This window comes from Centropristis striata, chromosome 16 (genome assembly GCF_030273125.1).
Source record: "Centropristis striata isolate RG_2023a ecotype Rhode Island chromosome 16, C.striata_1.0, whole genome shotgun sequence".
Taxonomy (NCBI): Eukaryota; Metazoa; Chordata; class Actinopteri; order Perciformes; family Serranidae; genus Centropristis; species Centropristis striata.
The window spans coordinates 35591573-35610527 of record NC_081532.1 but is presented as its reverse complement, the minus strand read 5'-3'; the positions used below and the strand labels follow the sequence as shown (position 1 = coordinate 35610527).

At 38.5% G+C, this 18955-nt stretch overlaps 1 protein-coding gene across 2 annotated transcripts in view; it reads left to right on the top strand.

The window, feature by feature from the left end:
- The first annotated feature begins 1144 nt into the window (after positions 1-1144).
- The window catches only part of foxg1a (forkhead box G1a), a 34466-nt gene continuing 16655 nt past the window's right edge, over positions 1145-18955 (top strand). Inside the window, exon 1 of one of the 2 annotated variants that reach the window (XR_009395879.1) lies at positions 1145-2793. Coding sequence is in view for 1 of the 2 variants with exons in the window: in XM_059353651.1 (XP_059209634.1) it covers positions 1394-2719 (1326 nt within the window). In the remaining variant the exon portion in view is untranslated. Of the gene's footprint in view, positions 4442-18955 lie in introns of those variants that run through there. The other variant, XM_059353651.1, reaches the window with a different exon arrangement.

Here is an 18955-nt window from a genome sequence, read left to right as displayed (position 1 = left end):
AAAAGGGTTAAAAACACACGTCTGTATTTAAAATAATCTATAAATGTGTTTTAAAAAAAATCAGAAATAAATGAACAGTCTGGTTTGATGTTAATTCCAACTCAGCTTCTAAAATTCAGATTAAATGAATAAGTATAAAAATAATCATCCATTAGAGGATATAAATAATATTTAATGTTTTCAGAAATATCAGTAAAATAATAAAAAGGCTAGAGCAGGTGTGTGTGAGCGGCCTCTCCTCCGTGGAGCCTCCGTGGATCCTCTCCGCCGTGTTTTTGCCTCTCGGGCGCGTATTTTACGCGCATTTTTTACGCACGGAGCCTCGGAGCTGTGGAGCAGGAGAAGCGGCCCCGGAGCCACACAAATCACCCCCGCGTGTCCAGACCGTGTCCGCGTGCCCTCCGGATCCCCTCGCTCTGTTTATTTTGGATGTAAACAGTTTTGAAGACGCCGAAGGGGAAAATATTTGAATGTGAGGAGTGTAAATATGAGGAGCGGCGGGGATTTGGCTGTACGCATCACGGTGTGTGTTTCTGCAGCGACGGGTTGAGTTTAGGTGGGGGAGGGGGGAGGGGGGGGGGGGGGTGGGGGGGTGCACGCTGTAAAAAGTGTCCGTGCTGCAGAGCCGCTCCTCTAAAACTCTCTGTTTCATCCGTAAAAGATTTTTTTTTTTAAAAACCCCAGAATAATTTTTTCCATATAAAGTAATGCGAATAAACATGTGATTTTGTTTTAAATTTCAGCTAAAATATGAGCTGCAGGGAAATGTTGAAGCATGAAGAATGCAAAAAAAAAAAATCAACAAAATAACCGAAATAAATCATTCGCTTCAGAAAATATAAAAGTTGAGATAAAATCTGACGAATCTTCAGTTTATTTAGAGCCGGTAGATTTGTTTCAGGCTGGATAAAAGATAGAAAGCGTGTGTGTGTGTGTGTGTGTGTGTGTGTGTGTGTGTGTGTGTGTGTGTGTGTGTGTGTGTGTGTGTGTGTGTGTGTGTGTGTCGGCCACTTCTTGCAGCGTGCAGCTCTGGTGGATGTGTGTGTTTCCCTGCGCGTCATGATTGGCTGGCGGCGCGGAGGACGCCTTAATATTTAATCCTAATGTCCCCCTGGTTGGCTGAGGACTGGAAAGGTCCAACCAATGTTTTTTACTTGCTTTAGTGGCTGCGGCTCCTAATTAATTGCAGCTATCTGTCTCCTATCGATGTGTGTGTACGTGTGTGTTGTGTGTGTGTGTTTCCTCTTTTCTCCCCAAAGCGAACATGAAATAGTTTGTTGGGCTATACTTTCTTTCTTCCTATCGTTCCCCCCTTCCGTCCTTCCCGTCCTGGTTCGCAGGCAGAGTCCGGACAGATTGAGACCCAGCTGTGTGCGTCCCCTCAGAGCCGGTGATGTTGGATATGGGAGAGCGCAAAGAGGTGAAAATGATTCCTAAATCGTCGTTCAGTATAAACAGTTTGGTGCCCGAGGCCGTGCAAAGCGACAACAACAACCACCAGAACCAGCACCACCTCCAGAACCAGCACCACCTCCACCAGAACCAGAACCACCAGCACCACCGGCCCGGCGGCGCGGACGAAGCCGAGCAGAAGACTCCTCTCCCGGCCGCGCAGCAGGACGCCAAAGCGGACCCGAAAAGTGAGGCGTCCAGCCAGGAGAGCTGCCCGGAGGACAAGGACAAGCAGGAGGACAAGAAGGACGGCAAAGACGGGGACGGAGGCTCCGGAGGGAAGGACGGAGAGAAGAAGAGCGGCAAGTACGAGAAGCCTCCGTTCAGCTACAACGCGCTGATCATGATGGCGATCCGGCAGAGTCCCGAGAAGCGGCTCACGCTCAACGGCATCTACGAGTTCATCATGAAGAACTTCCCGTACTACCGGGAGAACAAGCAGGGCTGGCAGAACTCCATCCGCCACAACCTCAGCCTCAATAAGTGCTTCGTCAAGGTGCCGCGGCACTACGACGACCCGGGGAAGGGCAACTACTGGATGCTGGACCCGAGCAGCGACGACGTCTTCATCGGGGGGACCACCGGGAAGCTGCGGCGGCGCTCCACCACGTCCCGGGCCAAGCTGGCCTTCAAGCGGGGCGCGCGGCTCACCTCCGGGCTCACCTTTATGGACCGAGCCGGCTCCCTGTACTGGCCCATGTCCCCCTTCCTGTCCCTGCACCACCCGCGGGCCAGCGGCGCGCTGGGCTACAACGGGACCTCGTCGGGCTACCCGGGCCACCCCATGTCCTACAGCACCATGCTGACCCAGAACATGGGCAACAACCACTCGTCGTTCCCGTCCTCCAACGGGCTCAGCATGGACCGGCTGGTCGGCGGGGACCTCCCCTACGCCACGCACCACCTGACGGCGGCGGCCCTGGCGGCCTCGGCGGTGCCCTGCGGCCTCTCCGTGCCTTGCTCCGGGGCCACGTACTCCCTCAACCCGTGCTCGGTCAACCTGCTGGCCGGGCAGACCAGCTACTTTTTCCCCCACGTCCCGCACCCGTCCATGAGCACGCAGTCCGGCGGCGGCTCCCTGCAGACCGCCCGGGCTTCGGCCTCCAACTCCCCGCAGACTCCGTCCTCCTCCTCGCTGCCCTGTGACTCTCTGAGGCCGGCCCTGTCCGGCTCTCTGCCGGCCTTCTCCTCGGGACTTTCCGGGGGTTTGTCTGACTATTTCACGCACCAGAACCAGGGCTCGACCTCCAACCCGCTTATACACTAACCCCCCCTCACCTCACCTCACCCCTCCATCCATCCTCCCATTCCACCTGAAGGAGTGATAAAATGACTGGAACTGTAAGTTGAACATTTTACACTGAACATTTACATTGTAAAAAAAAAAAATACAAAATTATTATAAACTACCTACTATAGAAAACAGAGGACAGAAAACAAAAAAGAGCAGCAGAAAGTGACAGAAAGCAACCCTGAAGTTTCCAGGTATTTTTTAATATTATTATTATTATTGTTATTATTATTATTATTATTATTATTATTATTATTATCTCTTCTTCTTCTTCTCTTCTTCTTCTGCTCCATCTTCTCTTTCTGTGTACATAATGTCTGTTCAGTGTCCGGGTGTCTCTGTATATTCCGTCAGTCAGGCCGCAGTGTGCCCTGAGCTCAGACTGACAGGCTGAAGATTATTTTCTGTTCTTGTTGTTGCTGTTGTTGTTGTTGTTATTGTTGTTGTTGTTGTTGCTGTTGTTGGAGGAGACATTACTTTTTCTAGAATGTGTATTTAAAAATAGTTTTGTCTAATTTTGAGATTAAAAAAAGGTTAAAATAATAATAATAATAATGATGATAATAATAATAATAATAATAATGATTATTAATAATAATAATAATAATAATGATAATAATAATAATATCTCTAATAGCCGCATGTTTGCAGTATTATCAGGTCTCGTGCGGGTTAGAAAAGAAGCGGCGGATTTTATTTCACAAAATTTAAACACTAATTTTTATTTTCTAAAAATAAAATGAAATGTGTGTTTTTTTTAAAGCGACCCCCGCCGTTAAATCCTGAGGCTGTTTCTCCATTTTTTTTTTTATTTTTTTTTTTCATTTCCCAGTTTAAAAACTGTTCCTGTACTTTTTATAGACCAAAGAGTCGCTTCTTAGGACATTTAGAGTCATTATTCAGCTGGCAGAGGCCTAATGTAGTAGAAAATAAAAGAGTGAGTGAATGAATGAATGAGTGAGTGAATGGATGGATGGATGGATGGATGGATGATGAAGGTGAATTTGCCTCCCTCACTGCAGAAAATGTCCATTTAGACGAGATTTCTATGCCAGTTTTTGTTGGAATATTTCTTAAATTAGAGGAAATTTGACTGGAGTCTGGTGGCGCCGATTTCAAAAAGATTTTTTTCTCCGAATGTTTGTTGGTGCATCTGCAGACATTCCGCCTTAATCCACCTCGTTTGGGACTTAATGTTCAACTGCGCTGCAACCAATGAATTTAACAGAAAAAAATCCACATTTAAATCAGATTTTGGATCGTAAAAGTCTCGTTTTTTCCTCCAGATGGATATTTTCCGCGGTGATGTGTCTTCTCTGACTGTAAAGTGATCGCCGGTAACATCGGACCTTCACGCCTCTTCTTCTTCTCTTTGTTTTATTTTATTTTATTTTGTTTTTGTATAATTAGTAAAAGAGAGAGAAAATGACTATCTGTAATTTGAATTTGGGGTTTAGCTTCTTTTCTAAAAGGAAGAAAATGTTTGACAGAAAAAAAAGCCTCATTATCTAATCTACTTGGAATGATTGTCCTTTAATTGTCGTCTCTAAAAAAAAAAACAATTTTTCATGGTTGTGATACTATTGTGGTCTTATTCTTATTCCCGTGTTTGTCGCTTACACAAGTTAAAAAAAGAGAAAAAAATGTTTTAATCATAAAAAAATAAAAAATAAAAGAATAGGTTACATTCATAACGAACGCAAATCCCTTTGTCTTTATTTTCCTGCAGCCGCCGAGTCTCCATGTCTTCTTCTTCTTCTTCTTCTTGTTTCCACATGTTGAGTCTCACAGACTCACCGGACCGGACCGGAAATAGTTTTATTATTAACGCGGTTCTTTCTGAGGAAAACTATCAGTTTCCATCCTCCAGAGGCGACAGGACATTTACCTCTGTCGTGTTTGTGTTTTTGGGAGTTGTGCTTGTTGTTATTGTTGACACACACACACACACACACACACACACACACACACACACACACACACACACACACTAACCGCAGCAGCGCGTGTGCGTAAAGCTTGTAGCGTAAAGATTTCTGGGTGGAAAAACTGTGTCAAACGTTGCAGCGGAGGTCAGGAGGCTGCGCGCCGCACCGCGCTGCGGGTTGGTGCAGAACAGCCGCAGAAAGCTGCGCAGTCTGAGCGGCAGACCAGTTAAAACAGGCTGAAGCTGCACAAGTTCCTCATTTAATCACATTTTCTGTTTTAGTTTCTTTTAGTGGTGAACTGTGTGTGTTTCACATGGTGTGTGTGTGTGTGTGTTTGTGTGTTTTCCCTCTTTATTTACAGATTAAACAGAATCTCTGCTGCAAACTGTTTTAGTTTTTTCTTTAATTCTGCAGATTTTTCATTCATATTTTTGTTGTTTTTTGAGTCTGAATTCGCGGGTTTTCTTCTTCACGTGGCGTGTTTGATCCGTTTGTCTCTTTATTTACACAAACAACAGAATCTATTTTGCAAACAGCTTCAATTTATTTTTAAAACCTGCTGATTTTTTTTTTTTGCGTAATTTACTGCAGAAAACTCAGGTTTTGAGCGAGTTGTCTTCTTGTCCTGTGGTGTATTTTATTTTTTATCTTTGTCTCTTTATTTACAGATCAAACAGAATCTGTTTTTCCTTTAAACGTGACTATTGTTGGTGGGTTTTTTGCAGAAAGTTCAGATTGTGAATCATATCTGATCTATCTGATAATTAGCAGATCAACCTAAGGCTCGTTTACAAACAGCTTCTGTTTGATCTTTAAACCTGATTTTGTGCGTAATTTCTTGCAGAAAACTGGTTTCTAGCGAGTTTTCTTGGTCCTGTTGTGTTTTTGTAGATTTACAGCTCCAGTTTATTATTAAATCGTGCAAATTATTTTCTTAAATTTATTATCATTTTTTTTTTTGCAGAAAACTCAGATATTTAGTCCATATGAGCGTTTTCTCCGTCAGGTGGTAATGTTTGTCTCATTATTCACAGATTATTACAGAATCTGCTACAAAGAGCTTCAAATTATTTTTTTAAATTGTTGTTTTTGTTCGTAATTTATTGCAGAAATCTCTTTTGGAGATCTTGAGTTTTCCTTCTCACTTGGTTTGTTTGTCTCATTATTTGTAGATAAGACAGTTTATTGTTCAATGGAAGATAATTGTTGCAGTGAACTGTGATATTTCCTCTTTATTTACAGACAACAAATGCTTGAATTTACTCTTAAAAGCTGCAGATTTTTGGTAATTTCTTGTGAGTGTGAGCGACTTTGAGTTGTGTTTGTGTCAGTTTGTCTCTTTGTTTCCGGATCAGAGTGAATCTGCTGCAGAAAGCTTCAGTTTGTTGTTTGAAGCTGCAGCTTTTCTCTGTTTGTCTCTCTGATTCTTTGTGTTTGTGAGAGATGAAGCAGGTTTCAGCTCTGATTCTGCTTCAGCTGCTTTTGTCTCGCGGGTTTGATGATTGTTCGTGTTTTCATCTTCAGAAGCTTTTTCAGATTTTTTGCTTTTGTGTTTTTACACACGGAGCTAAAAGCTGCTACAAAACTTTCACATTTGATCTTTTTTCTCTGATGCTTCAGAGATTTTTCTGCAGAAAATTATTTCTGTTGCATATTATTATTATCATTATTATTATTATTATTATAATTATTGTTGTTGTTATTGTTGTTGTTTTTGCCTGATTATCGCTGAGAGCTGCAGTCTGTCTCGTGTTTCTGATGTATAAATGAGATTTTATCTTTTTGCTCTGAATGGTTATTTTATATTATTTTGCCTCATTAACTCTGACTGATCTGGTTTATTCCTTCAATCTGCACATTTGCAGGTTTTTTTCCACTAATGAAACCGAATTCAAGCATTAATTTATTTCATTTTATTTTTGCTCTCAGGTTTGTTTTGTCAGAAAGTGTGTAACAGACACTTTGTGTGCGTGTGTGTGTGTGTGTGTGTGTGTGTGTGTGTGTGTGTGTTTGAGCCTTTTTTATATTTCAATATTTTTAGTGATAAATTCCCCCTCAGACTGAATTTAAGATTTTATTTTATTAAAATCGTTTTTTTTAATTTATTGCTGCTGCGCATCCTGCTGCTGCTGTGTGTGTGTGTGTGTGTGTGTGTGTGTGTGTGTGTGTGTGTGTGTGTGTCTCAATCCCAAAAATAAAATCCGGATATTTTTATTTACATGTTTACATTTGTGTCTGCAGCTCAGTTTGTTATTTCTGTTTATTTTTCTCAGGAAGGTTGTTGGACCTCCTCCTCCTCCTCCTCCTCCTCTCCTCCTCCTCCTCCTCTCCTCTCCTCCTCCTCCTCCTCCTCCTCCTCTTCCTCCTCCTCCTCCTCCTCCTCCTCCTCTCCTCTCCTCCTCCTCCTCTTGCTCTCCTCCTCTCTCCTCCTCCTCCTCCTCCTCCTGTTATTCAGATATTTGTTGACTTATCAACACATCATGTATTATAATAACTGTAAACCAGTAAACATCTAGAATCAGAGCTTTTCTTTGGTATCAAACATCCCAAGCTGTTTCTATTTGATTTTTGTTTTATTTTAAGGAAAATATTCCAGATATTTATTTTTAAAAACCCACAGGCTCGTGGTGCTGGAGGTCAGAAGTTTCTCCAACATTTCATGATTTATTAATAAGTTATATTTGACCAGAAACCTCCAACAAACCAAATCAGAGATTTTCTTTGGTGTCAAACATTAAACATGTTTCTATTTAATTTTATTGTATGCATAAACTTAAATATCGGTGCTGCAGGTCAAAGGTCAGAGCTGCATCCTGCTGCCAACATTTACATTTTACTGAAATTGTTTTTTTTATGTTTTATTGTGAAAATCCTCAAAACTACATCAAAATAAGAGCTTTTCTTTAGCATCAAACATCATCTTGATGTGTTTCTTTAATTTTAAGGCAAGTATACCAGATATTAATTTAATTTTTTTTAAATTAAATTTAAAATGAAAGCTGCAGGAGCTGGAGGTCAAACGGACAATATTCTGGATATTAAAATATCATGTTGTGGATGTTTGTGTTCAGAGCTGCAACAATTCGATCAGTGGAAACACTTTTTGTTTTATTTTTTTTGAGCAATTTTTCTCTATCTGCAGATTTGCTGCTTTTGTAGAATATTTGTGTTCTGGACAAACGAGTCGCTGTTAATTGTTGGTTTTGTCTGTTTGTGTTCAGACAGTAATAATAATGATTGTATGGTTTGTATTTTGCTCTGCTCAGGTTTTCTCTCATCCTGTTGTTGTTGTTGTTGTTGTTGTTGTTGTTATTGTTGTTGTTGTTGTTGTGCAGGTTGAGTGTTGTGCTGCGGGCCGGTAGTGTTGTGTTGCTCTGTCTTTCTGCTGATATCTGATGATCTGATGGACGTTTGTGTTCCTCATCAGCCTCATGTCTCAACTCATCCGCTCGCTTTGTTTCTCTTTGTCTGCGCGGCTGAAAGAGCCGCTGATGACGTCACTTTCCCATCATGCTTTGGGGCTTCTGGTTCAGATGGAACTGTTGAAGCTTGGGTCCAAAATGTTCTGAATGTCGGCATGAAGCGACAGATTTCAAGCTCTCTGAGGAGCCAAACATGGAGAATATCACTGGATGTTTCCGAGGGACAAAGTCTGAATATTTAGAATATTTAGAATATTTAGAATATTTAGAATATTTAGAATATTTTGGCGCCATCGTAGAACATCTGCACATCTGTCTGCAGCTGGATGTTTAAAGTCACATCAGCCTTAAAATACTGACTCTGTGTGAAACAGGACAGAGTGTTAGTGTCAAAGAACTGAGGGACATTATTATTATTATTATATTTATATTTAATGCATAACAATAACAGGACAGAACAACAGAGGAAGTTTTATGCAGAACGAGCGATTTGGATGAATTCTGAGCAGATAATTTCCTGTAAATCCTGCATCAAAGAGTTTTTTCTTACTTATGAGGAACTTTTACAACAATTCTCTGTTTTTTTACTCATTTATTGTTTATTTTAAAACAACCATACACTCTTAAAAAGCTTCATTTCCTCCTCCATGACGCTCTTTTGGTTGTTTTAACATCGTGCTGGCTGACGTTGAAACCATAGAGTTGAATTTATCAGCAGATTTATGAATTGTTCCTGTAAGTGTGGATGAGTTGAGCTCTGCTCCACCTGCTGGTGGGTGCAGCAGGTTGTTATCAGCCCATTGAAAGTGTTAAAAAGTGTGTTTTTGGTGGTGCACTCTCAACAAGGCAGCAGTGATGTGATGCAGTGTGAAAGCGAAGGAGGAAGTAAAGAAACGGAGTATTAAGCCATAAAAAGGAACTTCCCGAACCTTAGAGAAGTGCTTTTGTAGCGTAAACATGGAGCATCCATTGAACCATGAGCTGATAACAACCTGCTGCACATACCAGCAGGCCTCTACTAGCTGATTTAACACGTTTTTTTTCTTTTTGAGAACTGATAAAAATGTATAAAACTCACAGAATCCCACATTCAGACTCCAAGACCTTCAGAACATGCTGTGATCTGGTTTCAGAAACTTTTGACATTTAGTAGATTTGTGTATTTTGTGCGGTTGTTTGTCAGCACTTGTGTTGTGTTGCTGCTTATAGTGAATCTAGTGTGTCAGCCCTCCATCCTCTGAATGCTCCAGGTCTCTAGTTGGTGGTTGTAAAGTTTCATGAGGCTGTGATTATCCTAGAGGTCACAGCAGCTCATTTTATACACCAAGCTCAAGTTTCACTCACTAACATCATCACACATGAAGAACATTGAATCACTGAATCCACAAGAGTCTCAGCTTTACACTCAGACCTGATTTATGCAGCTCACAGACTGTTTTTAGGGACCACATTAACACATTTTACTGCATTTCTCCTGGAAGGTTATTCTGGTTTGTACCAATGGGTTAGAGGCCCCAGAATGGAGCCTTGTGGAACTCCGCATGTCATTTTTGCTTGCTATCATCTTGAGAAAACCTGCATGGTTTCTACCCCAATCTACATTTGATTTTCATAAAATGGGCATGTCTGTAAAGAGGAAACTTGTGGGTACAAATAGAACCCATTTTTATTCAGATATCCTGAGGTCAGAGGTCAAGAGTCTCAGCTTTCCAGTCAGACCCGATTTAGGCAGCTCACAGACTGTTTAGGGACCCCAGGATGCACAAAGATTCACACAAAAGAGGACACAATAACACATTTACTGCAGGACTAACACTGTGTGGTTTCTGCATAAAGTGGGAATGTAAATCTGTGTGTTATCTCCAGAAAGATCTAGATGTTATTTCACCTCCTTCCTGAAAAGATACCAAGGCATGTTTGGTACCGTCAGATTCCTCAGATCTTCTACTTTTATATCTTACCTTATAGTTTTTATATATCAGCATCTAAAATGTCAAGCTCACAACACCCTCACCCTCAGTTCCAGCATCCAAACTTTGACTCTAAGGCCACTTTTTTTGGGGAAAACTCTGAATAAAGATCCGAGTTCTGTTAGTTATCGGCTGATCTGAGGTCTGTTAGTTATCAGCTGATCTGAGGTCTGTTAGTTATCAGCTGATCTGAGGTCTGTTAGTTATCAGCTGATCTGAGGTCTGTTATTATCAGCTGATCTGAGCTCTGTTAGTTAGACTGTTTGCTGTCGGCTGCTCTGAGATCAGCTCGGCTCAAACAACAAAGAGCGACTTTCAGCAGCAATTTGTTCATTTCCTAAAAGAGCGGTGCGAGTTAAACGAGTCTCACTGTAACGCAAGAACCCCCCCTCACCCCCTCACCCCCCCTCACCCCCTCACCCCCCAACAATGGAGCTGCCGGGGAACCCAATCTCTGTCCTCCTGATGCTATCTGTCCCATGTTAAATGGGGTGACCAGCAGTCAAAAGACAAAAGAAGCAACAGAAGGACACGGGGGAGGAGAGGGGAGATTCTCTTTCTTTCTTTCTTTCTTTCTTTGGGAAATAAGTTGTAAAAAGTTGATGAAAGACTGAAAGAAAATGTCTTTTAAAGGTGGTAATAATTTGGTTTAATCTATTATTAGTATTAGCTTTATTATGATGGACCTTCAACAAATCTGTCAAAGTGCAAACAATGAAACTTTTTGCTGCATCGCACAGATTCAGGAGGAAGTAAACGGTGTTTCAGAGCGTTTTTAGCTCTTTTTACATTTTCCTCTCCTCCTATCCTATAAATCTCTGTAAATCTAGAAGTCCTGCAGCTCTATGGCATCTATATCTATATCTATATCTATATCTATATATCACAACCAGAACAACGTAAACATGTCTTTGTGCAGTTTGCAATTTGTGCAATTTCTCCACATATTGTACATATTGAAGCATTGTCATGTTTCCAGCCTCTCCTGCCCTGTCCTCTCCTCTCTGCTCTGTGTAAACAGCCTCTCCTGTCCTCTCCTCTCTGCTCTGTGTAAACAGCCTCTCCTGTCCTCTCCTCTCTGCTCTGTGTAAACAGCCTCTCCTGTCCTCTCCTCTCTGCTCTGTGTAAACAGCCTCTCCTGTCCTCTCCCCTCTGCTCTGTGTAAACAGCCTCTCCTGTCCTCTCCCCTCAGCTCTGTGTAAACAGATTCTCAGTGAATATTTGTTACGTGATCGTTGGTCTCAGCAGAATAAAGAGATTCTGACACAAATATCAACATTTAACACAAGTTTTGGTCACTTTTTATGACAGAAACTTTCGTAACAGATGAGCAGTTCAAGGACAGTCAGAAAGTTCAAACTCTCACCATAATACCTGTTTTTACTTTTTTCTTTCTATGATAAACGGAGGATTTTTTAATTGATTTTTTGAACAGTTTGCATTGTTGCGTCACGTGTTGATTCTTTCTGACTGGTTTGGTTTGTTGACTAGTTGAATGTTTGGTTTAACAGTTAAAATCTTTTGGTGAGTTTTGAGTTCATTTTAAAGCAGTTTACTTGAACTCATCTTGGTTTTGTCCGCTCTGAAGACTTCGTAATAATTTGTCACTACGGAAATGTCTTTTGTGCAGAATTACACTGTTCACTGTTGGGAAAAATAGGAAACAAATTGAATCTATATATTCAACATTTTTAAAAGTTCCCACCAGTTTTTCAAATATTGGAAGCTGCCAAAATATAAAAATATAAATAAAAATTACATTAAATATATATAAAAAAACATTTTTTTAAATTAATTAAAAATGCACTTATTGATAAAATGTGACATAAATTAATAATATTGAATTTGCTTCTTAATTTATTTAATTTGTATTTATATCCCCAATTTATCTACATTTATATATTGTTGATTTTGGCAGCTTTGGTCCTCCATAAAAATCTTCTTCAAATGTTTCTTTAATAATAAAAAAAATGAAGTCTCCAAATTTGGTCTATTTAATATAAAATGATTTATTTTTTATCAAAATTGAATCTTTTTTCATCTCAAAGTGCACTGTGGTGACTTTTAATTTTAAAGTGAGTAAACATGTAATCGAATCTTATTTTAAATTAAATATCGAACAAAAAATCAGTTCGGCGAGGACGTCATGGTTATTTGATGTCATAAAATGTTGAAATATTGTTGGATTAAACATGAAGAATCATCTGAATTTGCTGTTTACCGGCTGGTTTCCGGCTGGTTTCCGGCTGGTTTCCAGCTGCTTGCGGCTCTCTGAGCCTTCCGGGTCTCTCTGGTTCAGATGTTCAGGCTTCAGGGTTAAATCCTCAAAGGTCAAAGGTCGCTGACTGAACCTTTCAGGCCTCTGAGGGCAGAGCGCTGGGCCGGGCTACTTCCTGGAGCAGAGAGAAAATATTATCTAAATGATAAAATACAGAGATTTTCATTAGGATTAATACACTCAAAGACAATAAAGTGGTTGTGCTTTAGTTTAATCTGCAACAAATGAATTCATCTGCTTGTTTTGATAAATAGATTTATTATTTGGTTTTTAAAATGTAGGACAAATATGAAAAATGTCACGTTTTGTTTGACAGTTTAAATCCCACAAATGTTAAATTAACTGATATAAAACATCAAACATCTGACTAATTTTATTTGTATTTTATTTATCAAGATGGAAAAGTTTTGTATGAAAGTTCAGACGGAAACAGATTAAATAAAAAATAACAAGTAAATTATGTTTTTTTTCTATTTAATTTACAGGATATAATTTCTTCACTGTGTCTCAATTATGTGTAAACGTATAATTAACTGCTCTTAGAAACATTTTTATTTCTCCTAACATCATTAAACAGGATATTCTAATATCAGGAGAATTGTTTCAATCAGGTGAAACACAAAAACACAAAAACAACATGACTATAAAGTATGGCATTAAACCAATCTAAAAGTAAAATTAGTAGCCTAATAGAAGATATAAATATTAAATCATAAATATATATATTTGCTTGTTTATAATTCCAGTTAGTTGTATTTATTTACATGTTCAGGTTTGAAATTTAGATTTTATTAGTTTAGTTTTTATTGAGTCATGTGTGGAGCTTTTATTTTGACCAATAAAACAGAAGCCTAATAATTATTAATAAAAGAATAATAATAGTAAGAAAATGATCTGAGAATTAAATAATTGCTCCAGAATGAGCGCGCGGGTTGTAGTGTGTGTGTGTGTGTGTGAGAGAGAGAGAGAGTGTGTGTGTGTGTGTGTGTGTGTGTGTGTGTGCGTGCGTGTGTTTATTTATTTATTTTACCGTAATGACGCACTTGTGTTTCCCGGCCTATTTTCTTTTTAAGTGACTCAAACATCACGTGACCGCACGTTGATCAGGTGTGTGACGTGGCGCAGAGCACGTGGTTTTCTCATCAATTCACCTTCTCCCTATTTATCTATTTATTTTATTTATTTATTTATATATTTATCTATTCATTTATTTTCAGATTTAATTAATAATTATTTTAATTATGAGAGATATTTCCGCAGGACATTAGTCTGCTGAGTTCCGTTGCTCTCTCTCTGTGTGTGTGTGTGTGTGTGTGTGTGTGTGTGTGTCCGCGTGTTTCTGCCCCCCTAGTCACAAGAAATAAATTAAAATAAATAAATCAGAAATAAACCTCCGCTTATTTAATGTAGTTTAATCCAGTGGTTCCATAAGTTTTTCTATATGAAAAAACTGTGTGTTGTTGTGTGTTGTTGTGTGTGTGCAAGAATGGTCTTGTCATATTTTTTTCATCTTTGTTTTTTGTGGCCTATTTGTAATATTTGATTTATTATTAGAGAATAATGGAATTATTTCAATTTATCCTCGCCACGCCCCCATTTTATAACCCTGGGCCCCCCTAGGGGTCACGTCCCCCAGTTTGGGAACCACTGGTTAGATCTAATGATGTGAATCGGGCTGAAATAAAAGTCCCGCGGAGCCGCTCCGGTACCGGCTCAGGGCTCCGGTACCGGCCGGCTCCGGGCTCCGGTTTCCCCCCGGAGGGAGGCTCGCTGCTCCGCGGCAACAGCCGCAGATCTTCCGCTGTTCCCGTGTTTCTCTGCTTCTAGTTTGATGTCTTGGAGTTTTTTCCTCGATGAGAATAATTTCCTCCACATCGTTGTTGTTATAATAATCAATATAGCCTAATAAATCTAAAATATATAACAGAACGGCCCGGGCCGAGGGAGGTTTGTTTTTAAGAAGTTATTATATTTATTTACATTTTAAACATGAGTGAGAATCATTCTGAGGCCTTCACTCCGATCCGTCTCCTCCATAGAATAATAAACATAGGACATCATAAATACCCGGAATAAAGAGGAGATATTTATTTATCTATAAGTCAGATTTGCTTTCAATTACAGCATCACAAAAAATAAAAATAAAATGCCGTAAAGCTCTGTCTTTATAATTCTACAAGAATAAATACATCAATAAGAATAATAGTAGTAATAATAATAAACGTACATTTATCCAAGAGATGTAAGAGAAGTATTAACTATAGGAAACAAATAAAAATGCAACACGTTAGAATAAAATCAGACAATAATAAAGAGAGCATTAACAATTTCCAAATATCCAAATAAATATATCCAATAAATATATCCAAATATTTCCAAATAGATAAATAGATGTTCACAGACATTTTAAACATTATTTTTGGTCCAATCAATATTATATTTACATGTTAATAACAAGCAACTTTTCGGAGAATTGTAAGTGCAGATAATATTGTGACGTTGTAGGTTTTCAGCCCTGAGTTTTACCTGCAGGTTTCCCGCTCAGGTTGGGCAGCCTGACAGACGGCTGCCAGGGCGGGAAAACCCACACATACCTTCACACGAGTCAGTGTGTGAAAGTTTTTTTTTTTCTGAGCACAAAATAAACTTTAAAATCAGGATAAAATCAGCTCCAGAAACAGAAACATACTGTCAATACATAACCTTATCAATAATATTTTACACCAATATCAACACACACTTTTTAAATGTTTTCTATATTTTCTTCTAAATTCAGGAGATTAACACAACATACAAAAAACATTAAAATAAATAGGTAGATGAGAAGAAACAGTGAACTAAAGTTTAATGATATTTAATGATTAAACCTTGTGACAGCAGCTTAAGTAATATTTTTGGTTTATAATTCTAAGAAATCGTCTTTATTCACACGTTTGAGTGACAACAATCAAGTAGCAGAGGTTGAAAAAGTAATCAGATTACTTTACTGCAGTAAAAGTACAAAAGTATCAGTACCAAAATAAAGTATCAAAAGTAAAAGTACTCTTTATGCAGATTGTTTTATATATTTGAAAATATATTGTTGGATTATTATTATTATTGATGCATTTTACTGTTGTCATTTTAATTACTTATATAATTTATAGGAGCTTTAATTCATAATAATCACTTTAAATTGATCATGTTTGACCTGAAAAGTAACTAAAGCTGTCAGATAAATGTAGTGGAGTAAAAAGTCCAATATTTATCTCTAAATGTAGTGAAGTAAAAGTATAAAGTTACATACACGGAAATACTAAAGTGAAGTACAAGTATGTTTTGAGTAAATGTACTTAGTTACATCTCACCACTGCTTATTAATTAAAATTCTTTATTGTCACTGTAGAAAACAAAGAAACAGTAAATAAATCTCCAGAAATATACAAGGAGTTAAGACTAAAGTTAAATAATTTCTAAGAATAAATATTAAAAAGATATTATGAAGATAGTTATTCAAACAATAAAACAGAATGTTAAAAACACACAGTTTTCAACAATTCTGTAATTTCTGGTGCAAAGTGAAACAAAACTACATACACACACACACACACACACACACACACACACACACACACACAATGAAGCACTTTTAATTAATGACATGGTAAAAGTCATTAAATGGACAGAATATGTGATTTAAATTGAATTCCTGATCATTTGAAGCTGCTGTTTATTGTGAGTGAAGCTGCTCGCTGTGATCAGAAGCCTGGTGGTCTCCGCTCGCCCAAAGCTGCAGATCAAGTTGCATTCTGGGAAGTGTAGGATCAAGTGTCTCTTCACTTAAAGTCACTGTAATCCACCACAAGCTGCACTAAATCACCTCTTACTGACTCTGAACCAGCGTCAGGCTTTAGTTGGAGCTTTCAGTCACCTCACATGATCTTCATCAGCAGAGAATAAATAACTAAAGAACGTCTCGTCAAGTTTTGATCAAAAGTTGAGCTTCAAAATCTCACCACAAGATCTTAAAAAGCATCAATATTATTCCTTCATAATATTTTATTTACTGTAGTTTCTTTACTGAATGTTGTTCATGTTTAACTTCAAGTTTATTTCCAAACAAATAAATAGATAAATAGATGTTCACAGACATTTTAAACATTATTTTGGTCCAATCAATATTATATTTACATGTTAATAACAAGCAACTTTTCAGAGAATTGTAAGTGCAGATAATATTGTGACGTTGTACGTTTTCAGCCCTGAGTTTTACCTGCAGGTTTTTTCTCAATAACTAAAGATCGTTTCGTCAAGTTTTGATCAAAAGTTGAGCTTCAAAATCTCACCACAAGATCTTAAAAAGCATCAATATTATTCCTTCATAATGTTTTATTTTCTGTAGTTTCTTTACTGAATGTTGTTCATGTTTAACTTCAAGTTTATGGTTGCAAAGATCCGTAAAGTTTGTTTTAAAACTTCTACGTGATAAATAAAAACAACAGCACGTGTTTCAGACCTTCCTCGGCCAAATAAACACGTGTTTTATTGTCTGTGACGACCTCTAGTGGCAGCAATAAATACCACGGGAGCAAAGGTCAAAGGTCAGCTAAGGAAGTATAAAGAGTGACAAAGTCTGTGTAGAAACCAGGTTGTTTTCAGATGTTTGTCCAGTTTGAGCACCAATCTCAAACACTATCAGACGATTGCATAGGTGAGTTGGAGGCTGCTTCAGCTTGAGAAGGTTTTTATCTTTAATGGTGAACAAATTGGTTCAGTTTAGTGAAAAGGTTGCAGTTTCCCAATGACTACACTACAAAACCACTTCTCTAAGTTTAGGGCAAAAAACCTCATGGTTAGGAGTTATAGAAGACAGTTTAAACAGGAAATAAATGCAAAGAAATGCTGGAAGTGAAGTAGTTCCATATATATATAATAGGACCCATGAAACGTACGTTAACCAAACATCATTGACTTTTAACAACCTCGAACAACCTGCTCCTTAAAGGGCCCGCTCCTTAAAGCAGTAGTTCTCAACCTTTTTGAGTCGCGACCCCCAATTTAACATGGATGTTGTCCGCGACCAAAAAATGACAAAATTAAGCAAAAAAGTAACAAAATTACCAAAAAGACACAAAATGACTAAAAAAAGAACATACAATTACCAAAAAAGACACAAATTGACCACAAAATGATCAAAAAAAGACACAAATTTACCAAAAAGACTAAAACACATGAACACTTTAACACAGTGGAGACAGAGCTGACTTCCAAAATGATTTGGCGACCCCCAGAAATCATCTCGCGACCCCAAGGTTGAGAATAGCTGCCTTAAAGGGCCGGCTCCGCCTGCTGGTTGGTCAGTAGGTTGTTATCAGTCCGTTCAATGGTCATTCTCTGTTTTTTTACGTTTCAAATTCATCGTTTAGGCTAAAAGAAAAGCCTCTTCTCTAAGGTTAGGGCTCAGAGTTTCCTGGTTCGGCTCTAAAAGACAGTTTAAACAGGAAGTAATTGATGGAGGTAGAGTAGTTAGGAGGACCATGTGACTACTGCAAGTGACATAGTTCAGTTAAAACATAACACACCCACATTTCTTCTAAGAACATCGTCAACTTTTGTTCTCACACAGGACCTGAAGCTGGTCTCCTGGTGAAAGCTCTGGTTAGTTTGAGACATTTTCTGCTTTATTCTCTTTTCTTTTTTCCCTCTTGGCTTCCACATTCTGTAACTTAACTTATGTACTTTCTGGTGAGGTAGTATAGTATAGTATATAGTAGTATATGTAGTATAATAGACAGTAGGAGGACTTTCAGACTGTGTTTACCTTGTTACATTGATGCAACTTTGTCGCTCTTGATACTAAATCACCTGATTTCTCTTTTAAGGCAGCTCTGCTCGTCCTGACTTAAATATTATATTGCATTACTTTTTGTAGAGTTAATGAAGAATAAGTATTCGGTTATAATAAGTACATTTGTTGTGTAACCAGGTTTTTTTTGGCACGTTTCTGCAAAAAAAGATGCATTTTAGCAGCTTTTATCTCAGGCAGCTGTTGACTGGTAGAACTAAACCGGACAACCAGAAGCTAAACTTTGACCAGGAGACTGTTTGTATCACCTGTAAACGTCTTCCAGCTCCGTTCCCAGCTTTGTCACTCTTTATACCAGTAGTTCTCAACCTTTTTGAGTGGCGACCCCCAATTTAACATGCATGTTGTCCTTGACCCCCACTCACTGAACACAATCTCACACGCACAGTTCAGATCACCCAAAAAAGAAACTAAATGACCAAGAAGACACTAAATGACCAAAAAAAGACACAAAATGACTAAAAAAAGACACAAAATGACTTACAAAGACATGAAAAGAATTCAAAAATGGACAAATGTACATTATCTTCCAGTTTTGGTTAAGCTTACCTTTTTTTATTTACCTCTGGCAGTTCACCACTTACCTTTGGACCCTTTCAAGCTGTTCATTTGACTTGAACTGCTTGAATTTCAATAAAAAACTGGAAAAATTGGGCTGTTCTAAAACTTTTGACCGGTAGTGTATATTAAGTTATGTTCCACCTTTGTGTCCCGTGTGAAGTCAGTTTTGTGTTGAATGAACTTCTTGGACTTGTTGCATCGATGCAGC